A 25,682-nucleotide genomic window follows, 5' to 3' on the forward strand; every position below is an offset into this window, starting at 1 on the left:
AATAAAAAATTCATATACTAAGCTAACAGGTAGTCGTAAGTAGACCTAATGCCTCATATTTTATTTTAGGTCATTTCTGTACCAGAAGGAGACTTCTTCTTTGATTTCGTGCGTCATTTGACTGATTGGATTAAAAAAGCTAGGCCATCACGTGATGGCACTACGCCGCAGTTTACTTACCAAGTATTTTTCATGAAAAAATTGTGGACTAACACTGTACCAGGAAAAGATAAAAATGCGGATCTAATATTCCATTTTCATCAAGAGTTGCCAAAACTTTTACGAGGCTATCACAAATGTTCAAAAGAAGAAGCATCGAAATTGGCGGCTTTGGTGTATAGAGTTCGATTTGGAGAAAGCAAACAGGAACTACAAGCAATACCGTAAGATAAATTGAAATTTTCGTTCATTGTAATATTTCAGACGCATAAAAATTCGTAATTTGAATTGCAGACAAATGCTCCGCGAATTAATTCCTTCAGATTTAATAAAAATTCAAAGTAGTGCAGACTGGAAAAGATCTATTGTCAGTTCGTACAATCAAGACGGAGGTATGAGCCCCGAGGAAGCAAAAATTACATTCCTGAAAATAATTTATAGATGGCCAACTTTTGGTTCAGCATTTTTCGAAGTTAAACAAACTACTGAACCAAATTTCCCTGAAATGCTTTTGATTGCAATTAACAAACACGGAGTCAGCTTAATTCATCCTCAAAATAAGGTAGGTATAAAACAGAATATTACAGGGTTCTAATTTTCTTTTAATCAAAAAATATTTGTCTAGGATATTCTGATAACGCATCCTTTCACAAGAATATCAAATTGGTCATCAGGAAATACCTATTTCCATATGACAATTGGAAATTTAGTAAGAGGATCAAAATTACTATGTGAAACATCTTTAGGGTACAAAATGGATGATTTGCTAACTTCTTATATATCACTGATGCTTACCAATATGAACAAACAGAGGACAATAAGAGTAAAATGATATTGAACGAAGATTCAAATTATAGTAATATGTAAATTAATCATAAAAGTCACATATATATGATTAATAAGATTCATTGTAAAATTAGATAAGCCAATATTTATTTTATAATGTCAATGCTACTCGAATATTTTTGTTAAATATGTGTTAAATGTATCGGTGTACTATGCAATTTTTGAAGTGTGGATAGCGACTTTTATAGAACTGACTGCTGGTATGAGTTCTAAATATTCATAATTTTATATTAATGAGATTTTATATATTATAATGAGTTCTAAATGAAATTGCTTAATATAATGTATTTAATATATTGAAAATTTTCGTTATTTATTAATTATTGTCATTTGTGAAATGTAAATTATTAAAGTTTTAATAAAATATTATTCAAATTATATTTGAACTGTTTTAAGCTACTAGTTTTTGCACTAAATACCAAAGTACCTATAATGCTTTTGCTAATTTTTTTATTGTATTATAATTTAAAACAGTAACGCAAGCATGATTGCATGGTTTAGGAGCAATTCGTACCTACTTCCAATTAAAGAACAAATTTTTATGCACAGATTATACAAAATATTTTCTCAGTGACTGGAGTTTTGCAGTTTTGCAAAAAATCGTTAAGTGCCGTTTTTCGAATTTCAATAATATTTAGAATGTTCATTAGGATCATAAATTTTATCATGAAAAGTTTCATTAACTCGTTAAAAAAACTTTCAATAATTAATTACAAAAAACGTCGAGTTTCATCAAATGGCTTCAAAATTTTTGATAAAGGCTAAAAAGCTTCTTGGGTCAAAAGCCTCGTGAGTCAAAATCAAATTTTGACTCACAGGCACACACATACATATTTTTTTTCAATTTTGGTCTCAAATGATTCAGAATGACAAAATTAAACTCATTCTTCAAAAAGTTAAAAAAGCAATAATTGGTAAATTTGAAATAAGTTTGTTTCATAACTCATTTTTTTCAAATTATATCAATTCAATTTACTATGCGCCAAGCTTTCCAAGCACTTCGAATTGCTTTTCCGCTTTTGCTTGTAAATATTATAGATTATTTAATTTTTTACAACATTATAAAAAAAATTATAATTGAACAACGAAATATGTTTAGCCAATCGTAATGGTTAAACTATTATTATGATACAACATTCAAATAAAAAATAAGGGTAAAATTTATTTATCATTCATTTTGCAAAAATAAGAAAATAGAACATTCGCCCACCCAACAAAAAAACGTTCCACGCAAAGTAATTAAAAATGCGAACAAGATAATCAAGCGTTTATTAATATTCCTATTCTATGTGCATAATTAGTTTTAATTTAATGAATAACTGTTGTATTTTCCCACAGTCTTTATCAAGATTTGTGGCAAAGAAAAAAAAGAAGAATTTTCTCACAAGAAATACTAAAACACACCAACTCTATCTATACAATAAGAGCCTCTGAATCGCAATTATATTGTCAACAGTGCAATTGTTATTGTATGAGACTCTTCTAAGGTCAATGATTGTATTTCTTACAATTGAAAAATCCTTTATGAAGAAATTTATCTAGAATGTGTATTATTACTTATTCCGACAGACTAAATATTTCATTCAATTTATAGCGTTCCACTATCTGTGGTATGTTGTGAAGAGAAAGAGGATTTAAATAATATTGTACACAATTACCTTCGAATAAAAGCATTCAAAACAAAAAGACACAAAAATGTATCTTGGAAATCAACGCAGTATATGCAGGTTACAAAATACTGAATTTTTATGATCCAATAGGAAAATCAACAGCTTTTACGACGTCGTGAACTGATATTTAAATTATCGAAAATTTTTGTTGTTTCAGTAAAGTTTCTGGAATTGGTATAATATTTTATATGAAAATTCATGAGCGACGCAAACGCGTTTCATAGCATATGTAATGCAAGTGTGTATTAAACAAATTAATTTTAAGTCGGGGACATTCTTGGCGTTTGGATAAGACAAATAATAGAAGCTCAAGACAAAAAAGGCACTCAATCGTTTGAATGATTAAGTAAAATTGAGGAAGAAACTATTGTTGTAATAAAAAATACCTGTGTTTTTCAAATTCAATCCTCTATTTGTTCTTTTAGTATTTTTTTTAAATATAAAGTAAAATAAAAATAAGTTAATTTTTTATATAATTAACAAAATTATCTGAACGTTAATAATTTGAACAAAAACTATATAAATTTAATCAAAATTTGGTTTGTTAATGAAATTTCTATTCTCTTCAATCTAGTTTCGGTTTGCCGAACCAAATTACTCGCTTACGTTAGATTAAAAAGCGACTTGAACGAAGCAAAATATGTATTTCCAACGTATGATCAATTCGATCGAGTGTTCAGAGCATATACACATGGCCATAGAGATACACTGTGTGAATTTAGTTCCTATAATTGCCATAATAAAATACCCATTATTTACCACTTGCCCTTTCAACTATCGTTCTCCGCTAGTTACGATGCTGCGCACGGTGACCCCACGGGTCGGCCCAAGTCTGACTCCAACTCCAACTCTATCTGCGCGCTACTGCCGGAGCCGTGAGGTCACATGTTTAATAGTATATATTTAATAAAAACATACAAACTAATTTCAATGCTGTAAAACACATCTTCCCATAGTTTGAATATAATAAATGTATGTAATGTATGTTGTATACGAAGCTTCTTAATGAAGCGTGGGAACCCATAGGAATAAATGGAAAATGTAAAGCGCTTCTTCATGAGCGATGATGGTAGTCATCTCATTGTTGGCTATTATTCGACGAAATATTTATATTTGTCGATATATAATTATATTAATTATACACTGTTTCAACGTTTTTATAAAAGTAAACTCAAGAGTAAATAGCATTAGATGATGGAGTAGCATTGATTTATATGCAAATTAAACGCTTTTCAGTGATAAATTAGATAAAATAATTTTATTAAGTTAGCGAGTTTACCTTTTTTATTTCTTTAACGTTCGAATTCATAATCCGACAATACTAGCGGAGGTACACAATCATTTTTTTTTTTCAAAAATAAATATAATTTTTTTCAAAAATATTTTTTTTTCTTAAAAAATTTCACAGCATTTGTTTAAGGCGTTCGTTATTTTAAGAGTTTCCAATCATTATGAAAATGCATTAAAATTTCGAAAGAACTAACAATCACATTAACAAATTATAGTTTACAATAATTTAACCCAGATTGATAAATCTTTGAGCAAAAGCCGACACATTGTATGTCTTCTATAGTAACTCTTGTACACAGGTCGTCAAGCGTATGTCGCCTTTAGATGACGCTCGTAACGAAAGGGTTAATATTATTGAAAATTTAATTGTAAAAAACATAAAATATCAATTGACCCATATGAATTAATATAATTCGTCTAACACTCATTATTTTAAAAATCATTGCAAAAGTAATTAGCAATAAGCAATATTTGATATCCATCAAACAATATTATGGCAAATGGCAATCAATCTTCAAGCAATAAATTGTCAAATTTTTAATCGGTATATTGTGAGATTTAGAATTTTTGAAAATGAAAAAAATCTAGTATAGAGAAATATCTTCAATAATATTCATCAATACTTAGTAAAAGTTAAACTTCCCAATAAAACAAATCCAAAGAAAGTTTTCCTAAAAAAAATCCTAAAGAAACTTTGAAGACTTCTCCGTGAAAGAGATATTGAATCCAGCTATATTACAACCACGTCAATAATAAAATTAATAAAAATTTGATCAATATAAAAACTCTCAGTTCCTTCTTAGCATCTTCCATAAAAATCATTGTTACAATTACATTCATCAATAACAAATCTTGGAATATTTCTCCGAAACCAGTGTGTTATAATAATAATTAGCCCTCAAATGGAGCGTGGAAGGTTGTCCATTGAATAAAAACTGCAACAAATTTCTCCGCCCCTGTAACTAAATGAATTATTGAATCGTCCTGGCATCGTAGCACGAGGTGCCCCGTTGAATCCGAATTAAATCAGAGGCCCCTCTCCTTTATTTTTCCATGTGAAACTCGGCACTTTAATTCTTCACTTCCACGACGATATAGGGAGCGTGAGAACTGTGGGCTACCCGGACGTCTTATGATCTTATTTGAAGATAGAACAATAGCGAATTATACAAGAAGAAAAGAAAAAAATATATAAAACGGTGCATTTCATTTCAATGCCGTTCTCATCTTAACAAGATTATGATTACAATAAATCTTAATGATACTAATTTGAGTAACTAATGTGAGCATTTGTGAAGGAGTACTTCCGTTCCATTTCGACAGTGCATTTTATTCAAAATCGCTGGTTACATTATTCCAAGTATCATTTCCACTGTCAAACATCCTGTCAAACTTACTTAAAGTGCTTAATAATAAACAAATTTTATATATTTATTTTATTATAAAATTTATCTTCATTATATTTTATTTACATAGATCATAGATATATCAGAATATTGTATCTTTCTCTCTCGAGACTTATGTATAAATGTATTATATCCGTCTAAAATTTTTTAAAATTACTCTATTAAACTACATACAGTGTAATTTCAAAATATTTCTTTATAAAAGAATATAATTCGCCCTACAGATAAAATTAATTTACCTTAAACTATAAAACATTTTGGTACAACTAAATTGTGAATAACTAAAAAACATATTTGGTCATAATAATTCTTGACACACATACTTGAACATAATAACGAAGCTTATGTCATTTTTTTAACAAAGAATTTGTTGTACTAAAACGTATTACTTGTATTTTTTTGTAGATATATATATATATATATATATATATATATATATAAATACTAATTAACTAACACGCATAAATAAATAAATCTTAAAACATTCACATTGTGCTTTTTACGATATAAAAATATTACATAACACATTTGCAATTTTACACACTTACATAGTTATAATTTTATTACAATTAAGATACTACTCTATTTATTATATAAATATGAAAATACTATTTTTCAATATAAAGTGACCTGGCAAAGATTATATAAATATAACTAATATTTGCATTTTACACACATTTGTCACATATGTAATATCATGATGCCTAATATATTAGTGATTACGATTTATGTACAATATATATCGATGACAGAAATTCTTCAATCAATGATTTTATTGATTTCATGATTAATTTAAAATCATTAATTTTAATTTATTTCAGTTTGTAGTAGTTCCAATAAAAAAATGTTCATCTCTAGTTGACGAAATGGGAAAAATCTATTCCCTGTTCATACTTTATAATCGTAGTTCGTTCGCATTCACATCGTCCATATTCGCATATATTCATTGATGTCAAAATTTATATTAGTATTATGATCTATTCAATGATTGTGAACCTCGGGGTCTCGAAAATTATGCAGGCAGGATGATATGATGAGTACAGCATGTTGATTTGAAAATTTGCTTTATGTAACGAAGCGTTTGCGTCATATCTGACGTCCGGGTAACATTGTTTTGTAAAAATACTTCAAAATTATTCACTAAATATGTAATAATGTTCACTAAAATTGCTTTATATTAAAAGCTATTTAAATAAACGTGCTGAGGATCGGCTTAATTAGAGTGGAAATATATCGAACATTAATTAGTTTTTTCCCCAAACTCGGAATAAATGTTAATGTCATAATTAATTTGCAACAGGGTTTGCTTCTATAAATCGCATTTAAATCAAACTTGTAATGTAATATGATATCAAAATGAAACTTGTACTTTTTAAAACAGGTTATCATATACTTATCCAATCGTAGTAATATGATGCTCAATTGTATTTGACTGGGTTTTAAGTTTACGAATATTTAAAATATAAATACATATAATCAATAAACAATATTTCCGGTTTAATTAGTGGCATGCAGTCATATAGCACTAAAATAAATTATTTATAAAGGCAGTAAATAAAATTTAACCTAAAGTAGATAATCTCATATGGAACGGATTGCACACACCAACAATACGATAATTTAATAGCTCATTTAGATCATACATAAATAATAATTATTATTTTGCATAATTATATGCATTAATCGTCGAAGTCGAACTATAATAATTTATGTATGCGTTTTCCTCAGTTCGGCATCTTCATAGCTTCTTCTGCCAAATTTCTCCTTTAGCAAGACATAGAGTTAAAGAAATAGAATTAGAATAGCGGAGCGACAAAAATAGCTAACAAAACCAAATAGATAAAGATAAAACTAAAAACGAAGAAATTGATAGTAGATGCAAAGTACCATGCAAACCTTATGTGTACTTTTAAAAACTACAAATAACCTACAGTTGAGAAGTGAAGTATGAGTTGTGAAAGAATAAATAATATCGATAAATGATAACAGGCATTGGATACAGACATTGCAAAGGCATTTTGATGTTTAATAGTGACTGACACTTATGATTTATCGTTATCAGCACACCTAATCAATAAAGAAATGAACCATTTAATAAAATGACATGTGACCACTTTGTGACTGAATTGGAAGAAGCACGCATCGACGTCTTAGAAAGGACGACCGGCCGGCCCAGCGCGATACGGCTATGCGACCTCTTGGTAGCCGAGGCGTGAATGTCAAGGTCGGCTTGGGATAACGTTCCCACGCTACATGGCGCGACGTCCGAGAAAAGACGCAGCAAGAAGAGGAACGAAGGAACCTGTCAATAGATGTATGAGCAAACGTATGTAGAATCGCGGATCTTAGAGATTGGCGCAGATTAAGAAAATGGGCAGCAATTGAAAAGTTGATCTGACTGTTGGAACAAATCGCAGAATTATTAAATCTTCTTGCTAGAGAAACAATTACAACATTTAGCAATTCGGTTAACGAACCATTTAAAAGTATAAGGAAAACGACACAAAGCTAAAAACTACTAAGTGAATACACCCCGTTGCATAAAAACCGTGTAACTCGAAAAATTCACTTTTATATAAAAAAAAAGTGTTGAACAAAAATCAATTAAAAAAAGCCCTTTTTATTATATTTGATATCAAATACATTGAATAAATTATAGCTTAATTCAAAGAATCAAAATTATCAACATCTATTATTCTTTCATTATTACAGAGATAGTTCAAAATTTCAATTTTGGTTAAAAAAAGATAAAACTTTTCTTTCAATCCTTAGCTCTTCACTTTTAGCTTATGCATTGTCAAACTATAAAATTTTATATAAATTATAGATTTTGTAAAAAAATGATACTGTAATTTGCTAACCTTAAATAAATTTACGCTATCAATTACATATAAATATGTGCTAATTGAATGATAACTGATTATTTTGGCATTTCAAACAAACTAGCTTATGCACACATCAAAATTTAGTTTTTATCATAAAATCGGGAATTCCCAACATATCTACATTCAATTTCTATCACAGACATAGTCTATGTACTGAAAATTCGTAACTCTAGCATTTTGTAGTGTTGTATTTTGATAGTAAAACAATGAACATGTTATTGTAGATATAAGCAAATTATATTTAAATGTTTATAATTTCGTGTAAATGCAATTTTAATGAATTTCATTTTAAACAAAGTAGATTTTCAAAAATGATGTGAGTAAAACGGGGGTGATAGGTGTATTTATAAAACTCAAACAAGACAAGAAAGTGCGATTACTGTGTAAAATGCAAGAAGAAAATACCTAATAAAATAATGTCTGTCTAATCGCATTCCAGTAAAATTAATCATGCATATATATAATAAGCGTAATTTACATATAAAATTGTAATGAATCAATAAGATGTTTCAACTGTTTTTGTTAGTATTCAATCTTTATTACAACGCATACCTACAACACAAAAATAGTTTGTCAATCAATAACTTAGACAACAAACTTAACTAATAATACATTACAGTATCAATAAAAAATAAATGATCGTTATTGATCCATTAAGAGAATTATTTAGAGAATTATTTATGCTTTATAACTACATTCTACGCTTAATATGTGATCGAATAAACTTGATGTTTGAAAGTTATTTGCAAATGTAGACATATCGAATAATATCACGGAAATTCGAAATTATGTTTCAAACTAGGTGTAAGTATTATTTTGCCTTAGGGAAGGTTGCATGAACTTCCCGATATGTGTAAATAATCGACTTAATAAGAATTAATATATATATATATATATATATATATATATATATATATATATTATCATATGATGTTCGGAAATAAACTCTTATCACATTCAAAGTTTCAACAAGGCTGTCAAAAAATTACGAGGTAACGATTAGACTAATCTTTACTATAAACGAATAAGCACTATTCACAACTGATACCTTTCGAGCGGTTTTTTGAATTTTCAAAACTGGTTCAGTTTTTTTTCCGACGATGACGACAAGAAAATTAGCACTTTTCTGGTAATTCTGAAGAGAGATCTTTATCGAGATTCCTAGAATGACTTTAAAATGTTTGAAATCAATTCAGCAGTTTTTGAAAATACGTCGACGAAAGGTTCAACTAACTTACACACGAGAGTGCGTATACACACATACACACCCAATTTGGTTGTCGAACGATTTAGAATGACTCGAAACGTCGAAAAAACAAAACTAGCATGTTTTCTTGCGAAAACAACATCTCAAAAAGTTGATTAATAAAAATAATGTAGAAAACAATCACAAAGAAGATCAAGAGTTTTAGCAAAATAGAGTTGTAGGGTCAAATACAATAATTAAAAATTCAGATTGCTGATTGACGTTGAAATAAAAAATTTCTTTGGCGACATATAATTTGTTTTGTATTTAACAATTTGCATGCCCCTTATGATTCCATTTAAAAAATTCAAGCGTATGTATGAAGCAAGTATTGTTAAATGCATTTAAATAATATGAATTTCTACATTTGAGAATGCAAAAAATATGGTCTAAAATGCATGGTAAGCAAAAGAATTCAAGAAATGCAGCTGTACGACACATACTTTAAGCACGTACTAAAACATACGTGATGTGATACGAAATCGATAAAACAATACAAATGGTGTAATTCTACAAACATAATATATATATATATATATATATATATATATATATATAAAAGTGTTCATAAAAGTGCAATTATATGTTACTATAGAGAAATTCTAAATATTCGTCAATAGCTTGCCATAAATCTACGAATTGATTTGTTATATATGACATACCTTGTTCTATCATGTCATCTATTCTATTGCATACACCCATGAGCACCCCAAGGTGGCGCAGTAGCGGCGGCCGTGGCTCTCGGTCTCATCACCTCTTCGGCGGTAGGACAGTGTGTCCTGGGCCCAGGCTCCGGTGTATACGTGAATGTTAAGCCAGTGGCATATATAACACCATCATTACGAACTAAAGACACGGGCACCTGAAAATATATTAAATAATATTGATTATTAACAAATAAGTATTTAAATAATGCTTAAATTAAATTTATCTTGAAAATTGTTAGAAGCTACGAGTCTTACCTGTGTAGGCTGGTGTGCCCAAAGCGTGTCTCCACCGCAAACCGCGGCTATGTCAGGTACAACACATAACATGGATTCGGCACATCGATACATGGTGTCCGAAGCCGCATCTCCAAACCAAACTTGAAGAGACGGCGTAAAATTATCGCCGGTCAATTCGAGCATTGCGACATCTCCGCCGCCGTTGAGATTCAAAGCATGCACCGTGGGTACAGGTGTTACCGGCGACCTGAAAATAAAAATAATTATATATTATACATATATAATATATATGTCTGACATAAGCGATTTGGTAGAAGGCCACGCCAATCATAGATGTCTGATTTTTTTTCTTTGACACAATAAGTTTCCTCGATACATTTTTATCTAAGTTACTTAATAAAGTTATCATGACCCATGTGAATTTTTTTCTGATATTATCGTGGCGATTAACGTGTTAAACAACATGTTATAAGTGAATAATCGTGAAACAATTATAAACTTAACAATCATGAACGATTAGGATTTTTCCAACATTTTTTTAATAATTTACATAATTATGCCAAAAGTTAGTTAAAAAATCAATTATTCAATTACTAAACAATAGTCTGTTTAACCCTCCGTCGGTCGGAAATTTTTTCACCTTCGAACGGTCGGAAAGGTCTGGCTGGACCACCATTCATTTTACATGCACTTATATGGGATAAACGAGTTTTTGATGTCTTATATATTAACGATTATAGTAATAAATATTTATAGTTTTGTTTTTTTTCTTTTTCTTACCGTCTTTTGCATGTGTTGAGCTTGCTTATAATAAAAATATTACATATTATATTATATAAAAAAATCAAGAAATATAAAAAAATCGTTGCTCTTTTTGTTAATTTTTCTGTTTTATATCAATGAAAAACAATATTCTTTTTCGGCGCCTTTGAAATGAATGTAAAATTCGAATGAAAACGAAATGAGGTGCGTCGCCTTTGAAATGAGCTGTAAAACTCAAAGTGAAAATATAATTTCACTACAGGTTTGCCAAAAAAAAATTCGTACGCAGTACGGGTAGAAAAATTGTTGATAATGTGTGCATTGCTCATCCGATTTTCAGTGTTTGCGATTACCAATAAGTTTGGTAGATTTTCAAGCAAATCTCGTCATGAAAATACTAACATTCATGTTACAACACATAGCAAAGAATATATACAACCATAGATAAACAAGTATACAACGCAGTTTGAATAGAAAATAGAATGAAAAAAGACAAAATACTGGTTTACATATATCAAAAAACGTATATTTCATACAAAATGTATGGGTGGTCTAGGCAGACCTTTTCGACCGTTCAAAGTATAAAAAAGTTAATATCCTTATAATTATCCTTTTATACATTTTTTCGTCCTGATTTTTTCATTGATCGACAGCTAATGAAATTTTAGGAAAAGTCAAGAAATTTCAAGTCGATAGGATTACTAGAAGTATTTTTTTTTTAAATTGAAGTCGAAAAAAGTCTGGCCAGACCACGCCGACCGACGGAGGGTTAATAATACATAGGTAACAATAAAAAAACAGAACAATATTGAATACATCATTGTTTCAAATTTTCATCATCGTTGGTTATATAATAAATAAATATAAATACTAATATTAAGTCTACGTTCCCGGGCAATTTACTTATTACTAGCTAAAACGGATATTCAGATTGTCAGCAAATATTAATTTTTATACAGTCATTTCAATTTGTGCCGGATGGAAAGTCATTTGGCCATTCTGATTTGTTCCCAGGCTAGAAACACGACAGCAGCTAAGCCGCAATTTGATATTGTCTGAATCACAATGAATGATAGTTAAAGAAAACTATCAGCGAATGAATAATACGAAAAAGAATTCACACGGCCCAGAAATATAACTATGTGTATGTATAATAAGATTTTAAATCAGTGGTTTGTTATAAAATTACTATACTAGACAAAGACAACTCTAAGATAGACTAGTGGTGCATGGCATCGTGCCATGCAAATTGCAAAATCATGTAGCGCAGTGACTTCCAACCTGTGGGGCGCGCCCCCCTGGGTGGGCGCCATACCGTCCCAAGGGGGGCGCGAAGCTATTTCAAAAATAATATTTTTAAATGCTGAGTAAGTGTCAAAAACAAATCAACAAATTACTTAAAGTACTTCTAAGAGTGTTTGAGCTCAAAAAAGAAATTGCTATATTTCTTGTGATAACAAAAGAGACGGAGCAATCTTGTTTTAGGACACAAAGTTCCTCGCAAAATTTGCGTATTTAGTTGATATTTTTCAAAGACTTAGCGATTTAAATAAATCAATGCAAGGATCTCAAATTCGTGCTTTTGTTCAGAAAGACAAGATTACGGCTTTTATGAAAAAATTAGAACTGTGTATAGCTAGTATCAAATAACTTTATAACTTTAACATGTTTCCCACTTTTAAAATTACTTGTGTTACTGATGAAGTAGAAGTAAGTAAAGATCTTATTATTATATCAGTCAAATGACTAGTCTACGAAACCAATTTTCGCATTGCTTTATCTAATTACGTCCAAATACGAATGGATTAGAAATCCATTTACCATTGAGAAACATGATGATTTTGGTAATTCAAAAGCGGAGCAGAAAATGATAATTGATTTATCTAGTAATAGCACATTGAAGCAGATGTTTCAGGACGAAAATATTTTGTTAAGTTTTGGTTACCAGTAAAAGACGATTTTGCTACTTTGACAAATAATGCTTTAGAAATTTTATTACCATTTGTGAGATCTTACTTATGTGAAACAGAAAATTCTTATAATAAATAGTTATGTTTGTATGTATATTTTTTATAATTTCAGTTATGTTAAGTATATTAAAATTAAATTGTTAGAAAAATAAGAAGGGGGGGGGGCGCAATATTTTTTTCATTCGAAAGGGGGGCGCAAGGAAGAAAAGGTTGGAAACCGCTGATGTAGCGTATATTAAAAATTTTACTAAATTATTTTTTGAGAACTGAAATTTTCTTCTTGAGAATTTTGCCAATTTAAAAAAAAATTATGTTTTAATTTTTTTTTTTTTTTGGAGCTATCGGGCCGCGTAGCTGTTTTAGAGACAAAATATCAAAGCGCGTCGCAGACTAACGGTTAAAGATTATTAATCTTGGGACGAAACCTTATTTATTTGTAACTATTATTAAATTTTCTATAAAATATCTGATAATTTAATGAGCGACATATGCAATGATTTTTTCGGACCGCCAAATGACTTTTTTTTCCTTTCTCTATTGGATCAACACAACCGCTGGATTTGCTTTCCTAAAAATTTAATCAGTTCTTTATTTCGTCAATATAAATAAAATGATTTTTGAATAATTCAAATTGGACGCTGGGTTAAACAAAAACTGAATTAGCATTTTTGGCACTTTTTGCCTCCTATTTTAGAAAAAACTATATTTACTTATAATATGATCAAAATATATCAAAATAAATCTTATAAATTATATTACATATAGTTAGTGAACATAGTTTTTCCTAAGTGGTGACCCCGACATTATCTTTTTAATTCCCGCTCACTAGCCTTCCATTTTCATGTCGCCGTGTCTTCGAAACGGCTTTGCCAAAAACTAATCAGCACGTCTCCTCATCATTGCAAATCGAATGTTTTTTGAATTACTCAAATTGTATGATCCGTGTTCCCGAAATCGTCGACCAAAATTGGTATCCGCACATACAGTCATACATATAGTACACACACACATACATCCCTTTTTCCAAGGTATGCCAAAATTGAACATTTTTGGAAAATTCTTCAAAACGTACAGATACGCAAAAAATCATTTTCGATTTTTTGCGATAACTATTACTAACCCTACGGGAAATTAAAAATCGCATAGAAAAATAATGTTTACAAAATTAAAATATTTAAAGTGCCCTATACCGTTGTAACTAACATAATAAAAACTGATTCGTACAATATGACAAATATTTATGTAATATCTAATAAACGAAATTCGAGAACTTTTTGTGTAAAACGGGTTTAAAAAAAAAGCCAAAGAAAAAATATAGTATAAAATAATTCATTTCCTCAAAACATAAAGACTTGCATATATTATTACCTGAAAAACTTTTAATTTTACATTTAACACTCTCAAATAATATATCAGCTGGATCGAGGGTCATAAAAATCAATATGATCATCTATTGTATTTTCGCCCTATGTCATTATTCGCTTATTCGTGACCCTAAATTTACAGAACCTGTATAAAATGTTTTGAAGCAAAGGCTGTTTGAATATAAATTGAATACGCTAAAGCGTAGGTTGAATATTTAAATTCTGAGTGGTTATTTTGATTTAATTTCGAAGGGATTTATCTACTGAAAATTGTTTTAGATTTAAGCTGCCTTATTTATAAGAATCACATGTTCCTAATAATAAATTATTGATAATAACAATAAAATTAATTCCTTTCGGCAATACGTTACGCATTATAATAAATATAACATTATTAGAGATATGAGAAAATGTGAGATTTTCAGAGCTCAGAGATTTTTTGGAATTAGATTGAGGTTGAGATTGATATTGAGATTAGATTGAGGATTATGTGCTTTTGACTAAACGTTGACATTAGGTAGATTTATGAATGAATAAAAGGCAATCGGTTTCGGCATTCCTTACCTGACTGGTCCCATTCCCTCGTAAAACTGGTATTCTGCCTTATCCGTGGATATGATGGTCCAGCAAGCGCCGTCGTTGATCATTTCCTTATTCGGCTCTTTTGGACAAGGTGTTGCTTGGAATTGAATTATTCGTTCTTGTGACAGGCAAAGATACATGCGTTCCGTATCTTTCATATAAAATGCACATTTGTGCAATTGCGATACGGGGTCGTCGGCTTCGAGCAATGCCATTTGTTTATCCACTTTTCGTATTATCAATCTCGGTAGCGCCATTCCAGTAACGGAACATACTAACTTTACCGTGGAGCCGTAATGTACATAACCATCTCGGACTTGAAATTCCTCACTTTCGCTCTCGTTATCGTCTAGTAAATGAATCGTAAAAGCTCCCCATTGTGTGGAACTCGCGTGAAAATTTCCGTTTTCCACATGAAGATACCTTGTGGAAACTGTTTGAGACCGTAATCGATTAAATAATGCTACTTTAGTACCACTGGCTATACAGAGATCGGCATTTTTCAAAGATTGTTTCTTTTTTGAAGGTTTACTTATAACTTTTATTCTTTTACTGTTAAATACACCTATGTCATGTCCTGAACCATAAAACATTTTAACTGACAGCATAAAGTGCTTACGTTTGTCAGAATCAGAGATATATAGTGTCTTTGCCGCACAATATTGTTTACCATTATTTAAATCTAATTGTTGCATATCTTGATCCGAATTTCCTATTCCTATAAAAGCGCAAAGTTGTGCTGCTTGTTCGCTTTCGCCTTCTCTCAGTAATTGTTCCTGTCGCATTCTCCAACCTTCGCCAAAAAGATATATACAAGGCGGAGGGCAGAAAAATCTTTTTTCGTTACCGTAAGATTTCTGTGCTACTTTTGCATGTAATATAACTATTACCATATCCGACCTTTCTCGCAGGTATTTCTTCATAGCTTCTGTCGTTAATCTTTGATCTTCCGACCTGTAAGCACCCGCTCCAGGGACCGAAGCCCCAGACAGACGAGGAAACATAGCGCCGTGTTGCCCAGAAATTTGCGGTGGCGAAGGGGGCGACTGTGCTCCGTGTGCGTAACCAGTCAAACCGTATTGATGAGGCATTATTTACACTATTGATCAATAAGCTACTATTATAACAACATTTTAAATTTGTACCTACGGTCGACGCTTGAAATTGTTTACAACACATATAGGTTAGGTTTTGAACTGTCACTGGTGTTGCGGCGTTTTGAGGCGCTTCGCAAACATTCTACGAACCATTTTAGCTTTAAATCATCACAACACGTAAATTTTAAACTTTTATGCCACTTTAAACATATTATCTATGTATTTTCTGTGTAAAAGATGCATTACAACATACCGTTCAAAAAACACCTGTTCACGCTGAGAATTTTCCGACAGTTTGGTAACATGAGCATATTAATTATATTACCAGAAGGCCAACTAACAAACACTAAAATATCATCATAAAATGTCAACAGACGATTTTACAAATTAAATGCAATTTAATATATTATTTAACTTTCTTTCTAATTTCAATTTAACATCGTGTTTTTATCTATCTTGAAAATTGTACGACAACTCTGGCGTTCAATTCTTGCTGTCAAACTAAACTACTGTGTTAGTTTTTGAACAATCTGCTCGCTCGTTCCCCCACTAGTTATTCTTTGCTCTCTTTCTTTGTGAATTTCTAGATTGTAATTAGTTTTGTGTAACAAGTACTAAGTGGGGCTCGTGTGTTAGTAGTAAACAAATGTTTTGACACAAGAACTTTGCTGATTTTGAAGTTAAATGATTTTATAATGCCATTCTTTGAATTTAGATAACTGGTTTCATTCAAAATTTTAATTACAATGATTGTTTAACAACATAAAGTATTTGCTTCAATTATGGGTGTAACGGGTTTGTGGAAACTTATAGAGCCTGCAGGACGCCCAGTTCCACTTGAAACATTAGAAAACAAAGTTCTTGCTGTTGGTATCCTTTTTATTTATAATCTTTAATAAACTTGTCGATTATTACAAGAACTGACAAATGCTTTTTCCAATGTTCAATAGTTTGTTTTCATTACTATAATTCCTTATAAAATAATTTAGATATCTCGATATGGATACATCAAGTAATCAAAGGCTTTCAAGATTCCCGCGGTGGAACTGTACCCAATGCTCATTTACTTGGTCTCTTCAACAGACTCTGTAAACTATTATACTACAGAGTCAAACCTGTCTTTGTATTTGATGGAGGAGTGCCTAATTTGAAAATCCAGACAATCGTTAGTATAATATATAAACTACAATTTATTTTATACAAAATAAATTGTATGATTTATTGTTTCACAGGCAAAAAGAAATCAATTAAAAAATAAGTATGTGAGTGAATCAGAACGAATACAGCAACAAATTCTAAATACTCTAGCCAAACATAAGGCTGTTCAACACTTATTAAAAGGTCAAATTAAAAATGTATCTCCTAAAAAAGCATCTCCAGAGAAAGCAGTAAGTTCAAAACTAGATGGAGATGACGATATGTTCAAATTACCGCCAATAGTTTCACAAGGTAAATATAATGCATATTCACATATATACATATTATATTTATTATATCTAAATTGTAGAATTAGTGGAAGATATTGTATCGGAATCTGAATCTGAAGTTGATACTAGTCTTGAAAATACCAGCTGGACCGATTTACATACTGTCGACGTAGAAAGTAAAGAATTTAAAAGTTTACCATTAGAAACACAATATGATATTCTACAAGATTTGAAAGAATCTCGCAAGCAGTCATCATGGGGTCGCATACATGAATTGCCAGACCAAAGTGATGATTTCAGTTCGTTTCAAGTAAATATTCATTAATTTTGTGGAAGTTTATTAATAGTATATTCTTTTATTATCATAAATTGTATTATAATATTGACAATTAATAAAATATCACAGATGAAGCATTTACGAAAGAGACGAGCTGTCCAAATGACACTCGATGAAGTGGAAAAAGAGATGGGTGGGCATTCATTATCTATAACTGATTTAGAAAGAATTTTAACAGATGAAGGAATATTAGCCGCTGAAGAAAGTTCCGCTACTAAAAAAATTACGAGCCATGATTCAAAGAAATATTTATATATTAAAGACTTAAAAGCAGCTATTTCAGAAGCGCTTAAAAATAAAAAGGATGATGAGCCTAGTACTAGTAAATTACCTAGAATCGAAGAAATTAGCAGTGAAGATGAATATGAGAAACAACTAAGAAGCAAAGTTGATCATGATTTACAAGTTTTGTTGTCCCAGAAGAGAAAAGACAGTTTAGTAAATGCAGATGTTGAAAATCTAAGACCCAAGACCAAAGATTCATCACAAATAGATGATAACTTAGGTTCAGAATTTGATGAGGATTTACAAGCTGCGATAAAATTATCTTTGCAAACAGACAATTCAGAAGTAACTGATATGCTATTTGAAAGTTTTAATGAAACATTAGACGAATCGAACATTTATGAACCTGAATCTAAGAATATGGCTTTAGCTCGAGCATACATGATGGAAAATAGTGATTTAACTCAAGAAGAAATTCATAGATTAATTCGAGAAACAAATAAGAAAAAAATGGCCAGAGGTTCACATAAAATCAATATAGATCACATTCTAAAAAATTTACCAGCTTCAAAACCAAAAGAAGAAGTGGAATCTCATTTTATAAAACAGGAGAGTGTATTTTATAAGGAAACTGATTTAAAAATTAATTCAGAAATAAAATCAACAGAGGAGTCAAGTGAATCTGATAATGATTTTGTTGAAGTATCGAGCATCAAAGAAAATAAACCTGAAATGCATGAAAATAAAAACAAATCTATTATAACTGTATCAAGTGATTCAGATTCTGATTTTGTAGAAGTTGCCGCAGAAACAAATGTTCAACCTATAGAAATAATTATTAAAAAAACTGAGAATGTTCAAGACGATATCTTTGAAGATATATTTAATGAAATCGATCATAAAAAAAACGAAAAACCTGAAAAATCAGTATTCGATCTATTATTAAATATGAAACCTCAAAATAAAGTGCAGTTGAAAGTTGAAAATGAGTTAAAAGATAATGAATTAAATGACAGTATTACAGAAAGAATAAAATTATCTCTTGAAGTAAAAGTTCTAACTGAAGAATTAACTCCCAACTCAATAATAAAACCCAATGATCAAAATGCTCTGGATGAAGTTAATGCAAATGAAGTAGAAATTAGTGCTGAACATGAAATTGTTACTATTGATGAAGAAAAGGATTTATTAACTTCTGAAATTCCTATTCATGATATTCAACTTTCGTGTGATAAAACTGAAAAAACAATTATAATATCTAATGTCCCTGCCTCAGATGATTCAAAAACTGATAATACTAAAAAACTTAGTGACATTGAATGTAAAAATCTTATAAATGGATCGAATGTGTTGAATGAGGACACAAAAAGTCTCATCAATGATAATGAAAATAAGAAGAATGAACTCACTAATGACCCTGCTAGCTTTGAAACACCAGAAAAAAATGAACCTGCACTGGTTGTAGCACCAATGTCAACCAAAGAACTTGAAACTATTTCAGATCAATTACAAAAAGAAACTAATCAGCTAATGCTAGAAAAGTCCAAGCAGGATCGAATGGGTAATACAATTAGTGAACAAATGACTAAAGACATTCAGGAATTGCTACAATTATTTGGAATTCCTTATATCATAGCCCCAATGGAAGCTGAGGCACAGTGTGCTTTTCTTAATGAGATAAAGCTCACTGATGGCACTATCACAGATGACAGTGATATATGGTTGTTCGGAGGAAAAACAGTTTATAAGAATTTTTTCGATCAAAAGAAACATGTCATGGAGTTTAGATCTGAAAACATATTCAACCACTTTAGTAAGTGTATTACTGGCTCATTACAAAACTTAGACGTCAATGACTTTATATTTGAATTTTTAATTTCAGAGCTAGGCAGAGAGCAACTAATTCAATTTGCATTATTAGTTGGCAGTGATTATACAACAGGAATTCCTAACGTTGGCCCAGTCACAGCTTTAGAAATATTAGCTGCTTTTCCTTCAGAAGTAATATAAAGTATCCTGAATATTAAAAATGAATAAACCATTAATTCTAAATGATATTAAAAAATTTACAGGATGATATATTATCAGGTTTAAAAAATTTCAAGATTTGGTCTGAAAAGGGTTTTCCTGCTGCACCTGGAAAGACCGCACTTATATCTAAATTAAAAAAAGTGAATTTATTTGATGGATTTCCTAGCATTCATGTATGATTTATCAAAATGTATCATTTATTAATTGCATAAGTAACTAAGTACGAGTTACTGTATTAGGTGGTCAGAGCGTATTTGGATCCTACAGTTGAAACAAGTAAAGAACCTTTCCGATGGGGTCAGCCAGATCTTACTGTCTTACGAGAGTATACAAGAACCAAGTTTGGATGGACCACAGCAAAAACAGATGATATATTGAAACCCGTGATTGCAAAAATGAATATTAAACAAACACAGAAATCTATTAAAGATTTTTTCCATATAAGGGATCTTAAGGTATTATATTTATTTACATAATTCTTAAATAGTACTTAGATATTAAATATATGTTAAATATAAATTAAATGCAGTGGTAATTTGGCACATGAGTTTAATTCGTTTTGTAACCATGCTCATATGTGGAATCGCTCGTATTTCGAAGCAATTTTTTCTACATAAATACATTGAAATGCCATTAATTTGTTCCAACAAAAATAAATTTACTCTTTATTAATTGAATTACTGTTTTTTCTGTCTATTTATGATATTGCGGATACTTTGTGTTGCAACTTTCTTGGGACGATTTTTATACACAGACTTTTAGAATCCAGAAATTTGATGACATTTTTCATATTTTCTTTTTATCTATCTCGAATTTTGCTTGTACGTCGCAGCATTGACCTCTTCCTCTCGCGGCTCGTATATCGGGTTACTCGTAAGTCGGGGACTTGAAAAAATAATCTCAAATTACCAAGATCTTTTTTGTTCATAGATTGGTAGTGTTGATAAACTTAGTAAAAGAGTACAATTAGCTGTTGATAAATTGTCTGGAAAAGTTCCCGATGAGAACAATGAGGAACCCAAAAAAGAAACAGCTACAAAAAAGCCAAAGAGACAGAAGAAACAGCAGGATGCTCCAAGTCAATCAGTTTATACAACTCAAAAACCAGTAATAGCAAAAAAATCTAATACAAAATCTAAAGAAAGTACCATTGCCAAAAAACTGCATGCTAAAGAAGTTATACCACAAAAAGAAAAGGACAAAGTTGAATTGTTGAAGAATAAAATGAAAGCAGTAGAAGTATTTAAAAAATCGCAAAAAAAATGTAGTAATGTTAAGAATCAGAAACAACATAAACAAGAACCTCTTGCTGATGCAAATTTATCAGAAAGCAGTGATGATTAATTCTTAATTATACATGATTGTGTATTAATTGTAAAACGATCTCATGTGATGTTATTATATTAAATATATATTTTTTAATTTATAATAAATTAAATTTTATATTTTGTTGTTGATTTATATTTTTTGATACTTCTTTATCTGATATCAAAAAGATATTATGATATTAAGTTTATCGGAAAATTTTAAAAGACAATGAAGTTGTCTTTTGTACAATATAGATTTCTATGTGCTTTAGTATTTGATTTATTAGTTTGTTTCATCTCAAGCAGATATCAGATAAACATATGCTCAAAAAATAGTAAAAAACAGAGTTTATTGAATTACTAGTAGTTCATATTCACATGTGTAACTCAACTTACTTCAACTACTATTAATTTTACTTCTTTTACTGATATTTTGATACTGATAATTATTTGAATAATGAAAATTCTCAACTATTGTGTAAAATTCTTATATACTCGGGAAAATCAGCCTGTATTAATAAAATTATATATATATATATATATATATATATATATATATATATATAAACTCTTCTGTATATTTAAAAATGTATCAATATTTAAGAAATTTTATACTTCACGGTGAAATCACGGAAGTTTGTGAAAAAATGTAATTTATTTTGCACCAAATTTATTTATTGCAATAATCAATCACTAATTCATTGCAGTGTAAATTTTTAGTGAATTTTAATCACTTATATTTTCATTGAAAAAAAAAATCGAATATCAATACAGACATGAACAAATGTAATTTTATTTAATTTATAAAACTTTTATTGTTGTTAAAATTGCAGAGTCAAATAAACGTCGGTTGGATTTCAAAACAGAAGAGGCGTTCGAGTTTCTGAAACGCCATCTCCGACCGAGCGAACGTGCACGCTCTGCAGTCGCACGTCTACAAGTCTTTTGCACATCTATGCTTTGCGACTCTAGGAGTTGGGAGAGGCAGTTGTCATTGCGAGTGAGAGTTCATTTCCATCGTGGCGATTGCTGGAAGAAGACAACGAGACGTCGTCGAACACGGACGAGCGGGCCTTACTCTTCGCTGCCTGTGGAGTACGTGCGATCTGCGAGCGTCACCTGGTACGTTGCACTTGTGCTAATTATATTTCTCTTTGCGGATTCACTAGGATTTCATTTCGTGTTCTACAGCGTTGCGTCATACGTTAGAAATGACAAAGTTTTACAAATTCATAAGATTTAAATGAAACCGTTTCTCATTTCTGTTTCTTTTACAAACCGTGTGCTCGATTTATGTAGTTTTTGCCCAAGTACTACTGTCTAAGACGCACGCCGGATATATTTCATCTCATAATTTTAATTTGCATCATTTGGTGCCCACTGTTATATAAAACTAAATAACATTATTTCTTTGACTAAGCAAGAGTTCACAATTGAATGGCTGGCCGTCGCTGTGTTATTTTATTTCGAGACTTATTGTGAGTACATTCATACGAGTAATTTAATTTGAAGTATAATTTACATTATTATCATCTGCTAACTCACTTCAATTTATAGATCAGAAGTGTTGTGTATATTGGGCCACAATCATTATGACATCAAGAATTTTAAAGCAAAATTACTTTTCCATGAAAGCTATTCTTTGTGTTAAATGCATAATTTTATTTCTCTTATTTGAAAAAAAAAATGACAAAGAATAGTTACAATTTGAATGAATATAATCATGCAAACAAAGTCTATTCTGTGCTTCACTGGAGCGCTGCATTGCACACGAAGACAGCTTTGGCGACGCATCAACAATGACATTTAATGTTTGTATAATCAACTAAATTCAATAATAATTTGTGTATTTTGCAGGTGCAGGTAGGTTTGAGTTTGCTGCTACCAGAGTCTTTCAGTTTTTATACGAACATCGTTTCTGTGACGCACTGAATGTGGTAGTTATTGGAATTGCAATTGGCACGAATAGATTTATTAAGCCGTGATTTTATTCGAGATATTAATTGATCAATACCTTAGTTGTCACTATAACTTTTAGAAATTTACAAAATCATAAAAGCATTGAATTTCATGATTCGAATGATCACCTGCACGATATGCCTTGCATGTGGGTTAATTTATTAGTTAGGTAGCATCAGTACTTTTATTACTAATAATAATAACAAATACTAACACACTAATCTATTCAACTATTGAAAATAATGTGGTCGTTTGAATCATTTGAGATTATGCAATCTGGATTTGACATATTACATTAAATGTTAATTTAATTACAGTGCATTAATTTTCACTGTTTTCAATTCATGTTAATGCATTTCATATAAAACCTAATGCAATTCTTAAATTGCTAGTAAATTTCTACATTATATTTCAGGAAATCAAGATGAAATCACATGGAGGCCACAATATATCATCAAGTTGTTGAGTATCGAATGGCCAAATATCGAGTGAAAATTGCACACCGACTCCTTCACCGGGAATTGCTCTGAAAATAATTTATGAAGTACGTTTTATCCATAATCAGTATAAATGTGAACAATAAATAACATGTTTATTTTTTTACAGGTCTTTTCAACTACTGCTTCTCTGTACACTGACCCCTTCACCAGGAATCGCTCTGAAAATAATTTAAAAAGTACGTTTTTATCCATAATCAGTATAAATGTGAATAACATGTTTATTTTTTTTTCAGGTCGTTTCAACCACTGCTACTCTGCACACTGACCCCTTCACCAGGAATCGCTCTGAAAATAATTTAAAAAGTACATTTTTATCCATAATCAGTATAAATGTAAACAATAAATAACATGCTTATTTTTTTTCAGGTCCTTTTAACTACTGCTGCTGCTCTGCACACTGACTCCTTCACCAGGAATCTTTCCAGAAACATTTTACCAGGTATGTGTTCATCCATAATCAGTATAAATGTGAACAATAAATAACATGTTTATTTTTTTACAGGTCTTTTCAACTACTGCTGCTCTGCACACTGTCCCTTACATCAGGAATTGCTCTGAGAATAATTTAAAAAGTACATTTTTATCCATAATCAGTATAAATGTGGGTCAATAAATAACATGTTTATTTTTTTTTCAGGTCCTTTCCACTACCACTGCTCTGCACACTGACTCCTTCACCAGGATTCTTTCCAGAAACATGTTACCAGGTGTGCGTTTATCCATAATCAATATAAATGTGAACAATAAATAACATGTTTATTTTTTTTCAGGTCCTTTCCACTACCACTGCTCTGCACACTGACTCCTTCACCAGGATTCTTTCCAGAAACATGTTACCAGGTGTGCGTTTATCCATAATCAATATAAATGTGAACAATAAATAACATGTTTTTTTTTTCAGGTCCTTTCCACTACTTCTGCTCTGCACACTGACTCCTTCACCAGGATTCTTTCCAGAAACATGTTACCAGGTGTGTGTTTATCCATATCAATATAAATACCAGGCGTGTGTTTATCCATAATCAATATAAATGTGAACAATAAATATCATGTTTATTTTTTTTTCAGGTCCCTTCAACTACTTTTGCTCTGCACTCTGACTCCTTCGCCAGGAATCTTTCCAGAGACATTTTACCAGGCATGTGTTTATCCACAATCAGTATAAATGCAAACATTCCTATAATGTTTCTTTCTTTTTTGCAGATCTTCTCAATCCAACTATTACTGCCCTGAAGCCTTAAAATCAAGACCTTGGAACACTTTCATGTGAATGACTTGCAAGTGGTTTTTTTCAATGACTGTCTATAATTATGCATGATTAATTTAACTCTTATTAACTCAATAACATGACTAACCTCACTAACTTAATTATGCAGTTTTTTATAAAAACCACTTGTTGAGTTTTACTATGAAGGTCCTAATGGGGTTACGTGGATGACACCGTTGCTTGATTAATCAGGTAATTTATTATTATAGTATATTGTATGAGACTTGTTACTAATTCATTGTTTTTGTTTATAGAGTAAACGAAAACTTCTAGCCAAGTATTCTTCAACTCTCAAGTTACTCAAGACTTGTTCTCCAGCTGAAATAGTCGCTCGATCTACTAATTATGCTGTCCCAAGTACTGGCGTCTACTGTGATATATTGAGTAGTTAAGTGCATAAATGTTAAT

The 25,682-nt window shown here is 30.6% G+C and overlaps 3 protein-coding genes and 1 long non-coding RNA gene across 8 annotated transcripts in view; 3 read left to right on the forward strand and 1 right to left on the reverse strand.

Annotated features, from left to right (window-relative positions):
- Nucleotides 1-995, forward strand: part of LOC113373165 (myosin-VIIa) — a 23,611-nt gene extending 22,616 nt beyond the window's left edge. The window contains exons 9-11 of the mRNA XM_026613478.1: nt 70-383; nt 454-721; nt 785-995. Of these exons, the coding sequence (XP_026469263.1) occupies nt 70-383; nt 454-721; nt 785-991 (789 nt within the window). The 3' untranslated portion in view covers nt 992-995. The remainder of the gene's footprint in view (nt 1-69; nt 384-453; nt 722-784) is intronic.
- LOC113373168 (suppressor of hairless protein) overlaps nt 1-16,443 on the reverse strand; it is a 23,349-nt gene extending 6,906 nt beyond the window's left edge. Inside the window, exons 1-4 of one of the 4 annotated variants that reach the window (XM_026613486.1) lie at nt 15,107-16,443; nt 10,465-10,693; nt 10,165-10,364; nt 5,055-5,102 (exon numbers count right to left, since the gene is read on the reverse strand). In XM_026613486.1, the coding sequence (XP_026469271.1) occupies nt 10,188-10,364; nt 10,465-10,693; nt 15,107-16,215 (1,515 nt within the window). In that variant the 5' untranslated portion in view covers nt 16,216-16,443 and the 3' untranslated portion in view covers nt 5,055-5,102; nt 10,165-10,187. Of the gene's footprint in view, nt 1-5,054; nt 5,103-6,009; nt 7,136-7,519; nt 7,674-10,164; nt 10,365-10,464; nt 10,694-15,106 lie in introns of those variants that run through there. The other 3 variants (XM_026613482.1, XM_026613485.1, XM_026613483.1) reach the window with 3 other exon arrangements.
- Nucleotides 16,444-16,791: 348 nt separating this feature from the next.
- LOC113372906 (DNA repair protein complementing XP-G cells homolog) lies at nt 16,792-21,585 on the forward strand. Its single transcript, XM_026613242.1, has 9 exons — nt 16,792-17,091; nt 17,211-17,386; nt 17,454-17,670; nt 17,729-17,958; nt 18,055-20,023; nt 20,093-20,211; nt 20,283-20,414; nt 20,481-20,696; nt 21,172-21,585. The coding sequence occupies exons 1-9, from the start codon at nt 17,004-17,006 to the stop codon at nt 21,583-21,585; spliced, it is 3,561 nt and encodes a 1,186-aa protein (XP_026469027.1). The 5' UTR covers nt 16,792-17,003.
- Nucleotides 21,586-22,547: 962 nt separating this feature from the next.
- Nucleotides 22,548-25,097, forward strand: LOC113373096. Of its 2 annotated transcripts, XR_003366854.1 has the most exons (11): nt 22,548-22,670; nt 23,406-23,485; nt 23,923-24,051; nt 24,114-24,183; nt 24,241-24,310; nt 24,374-24,446; nt 24,510-24,579; nt 24,645-24,714; nt 24,778-24,847; nt 24,909-24,978; nt 25,076-25,097. It is a non-coding gene; the product is annotated as an uncharacterized LOC113373096 (long non-coding RNA). The 2 variants fall into 2 exon arrangements; XR_003366855.1 differs by lacking the exon at nt 24,241-24,310.
- The last annotated feature ends 585 nt before the right edge of the window (nt 25,098-25,682 follow it).

This window comes from Ctenocephalides felis, unplaced genomic scaffold (assembly GCF_003426905.1).
Source record: "Ctenocephalides felis isolate EL2017-DRISC unplaced genomic scaffold, ASM342690v1 CF-g0.4_SCAFFOLD_01604, whole genome shotgun sequence".
NCBI lineage: Eukaryota > Metazoa > Arthropoda > Insecta > Siphonaptera > Pulicidae > Ctenocephalides > Ctenocephalides felis.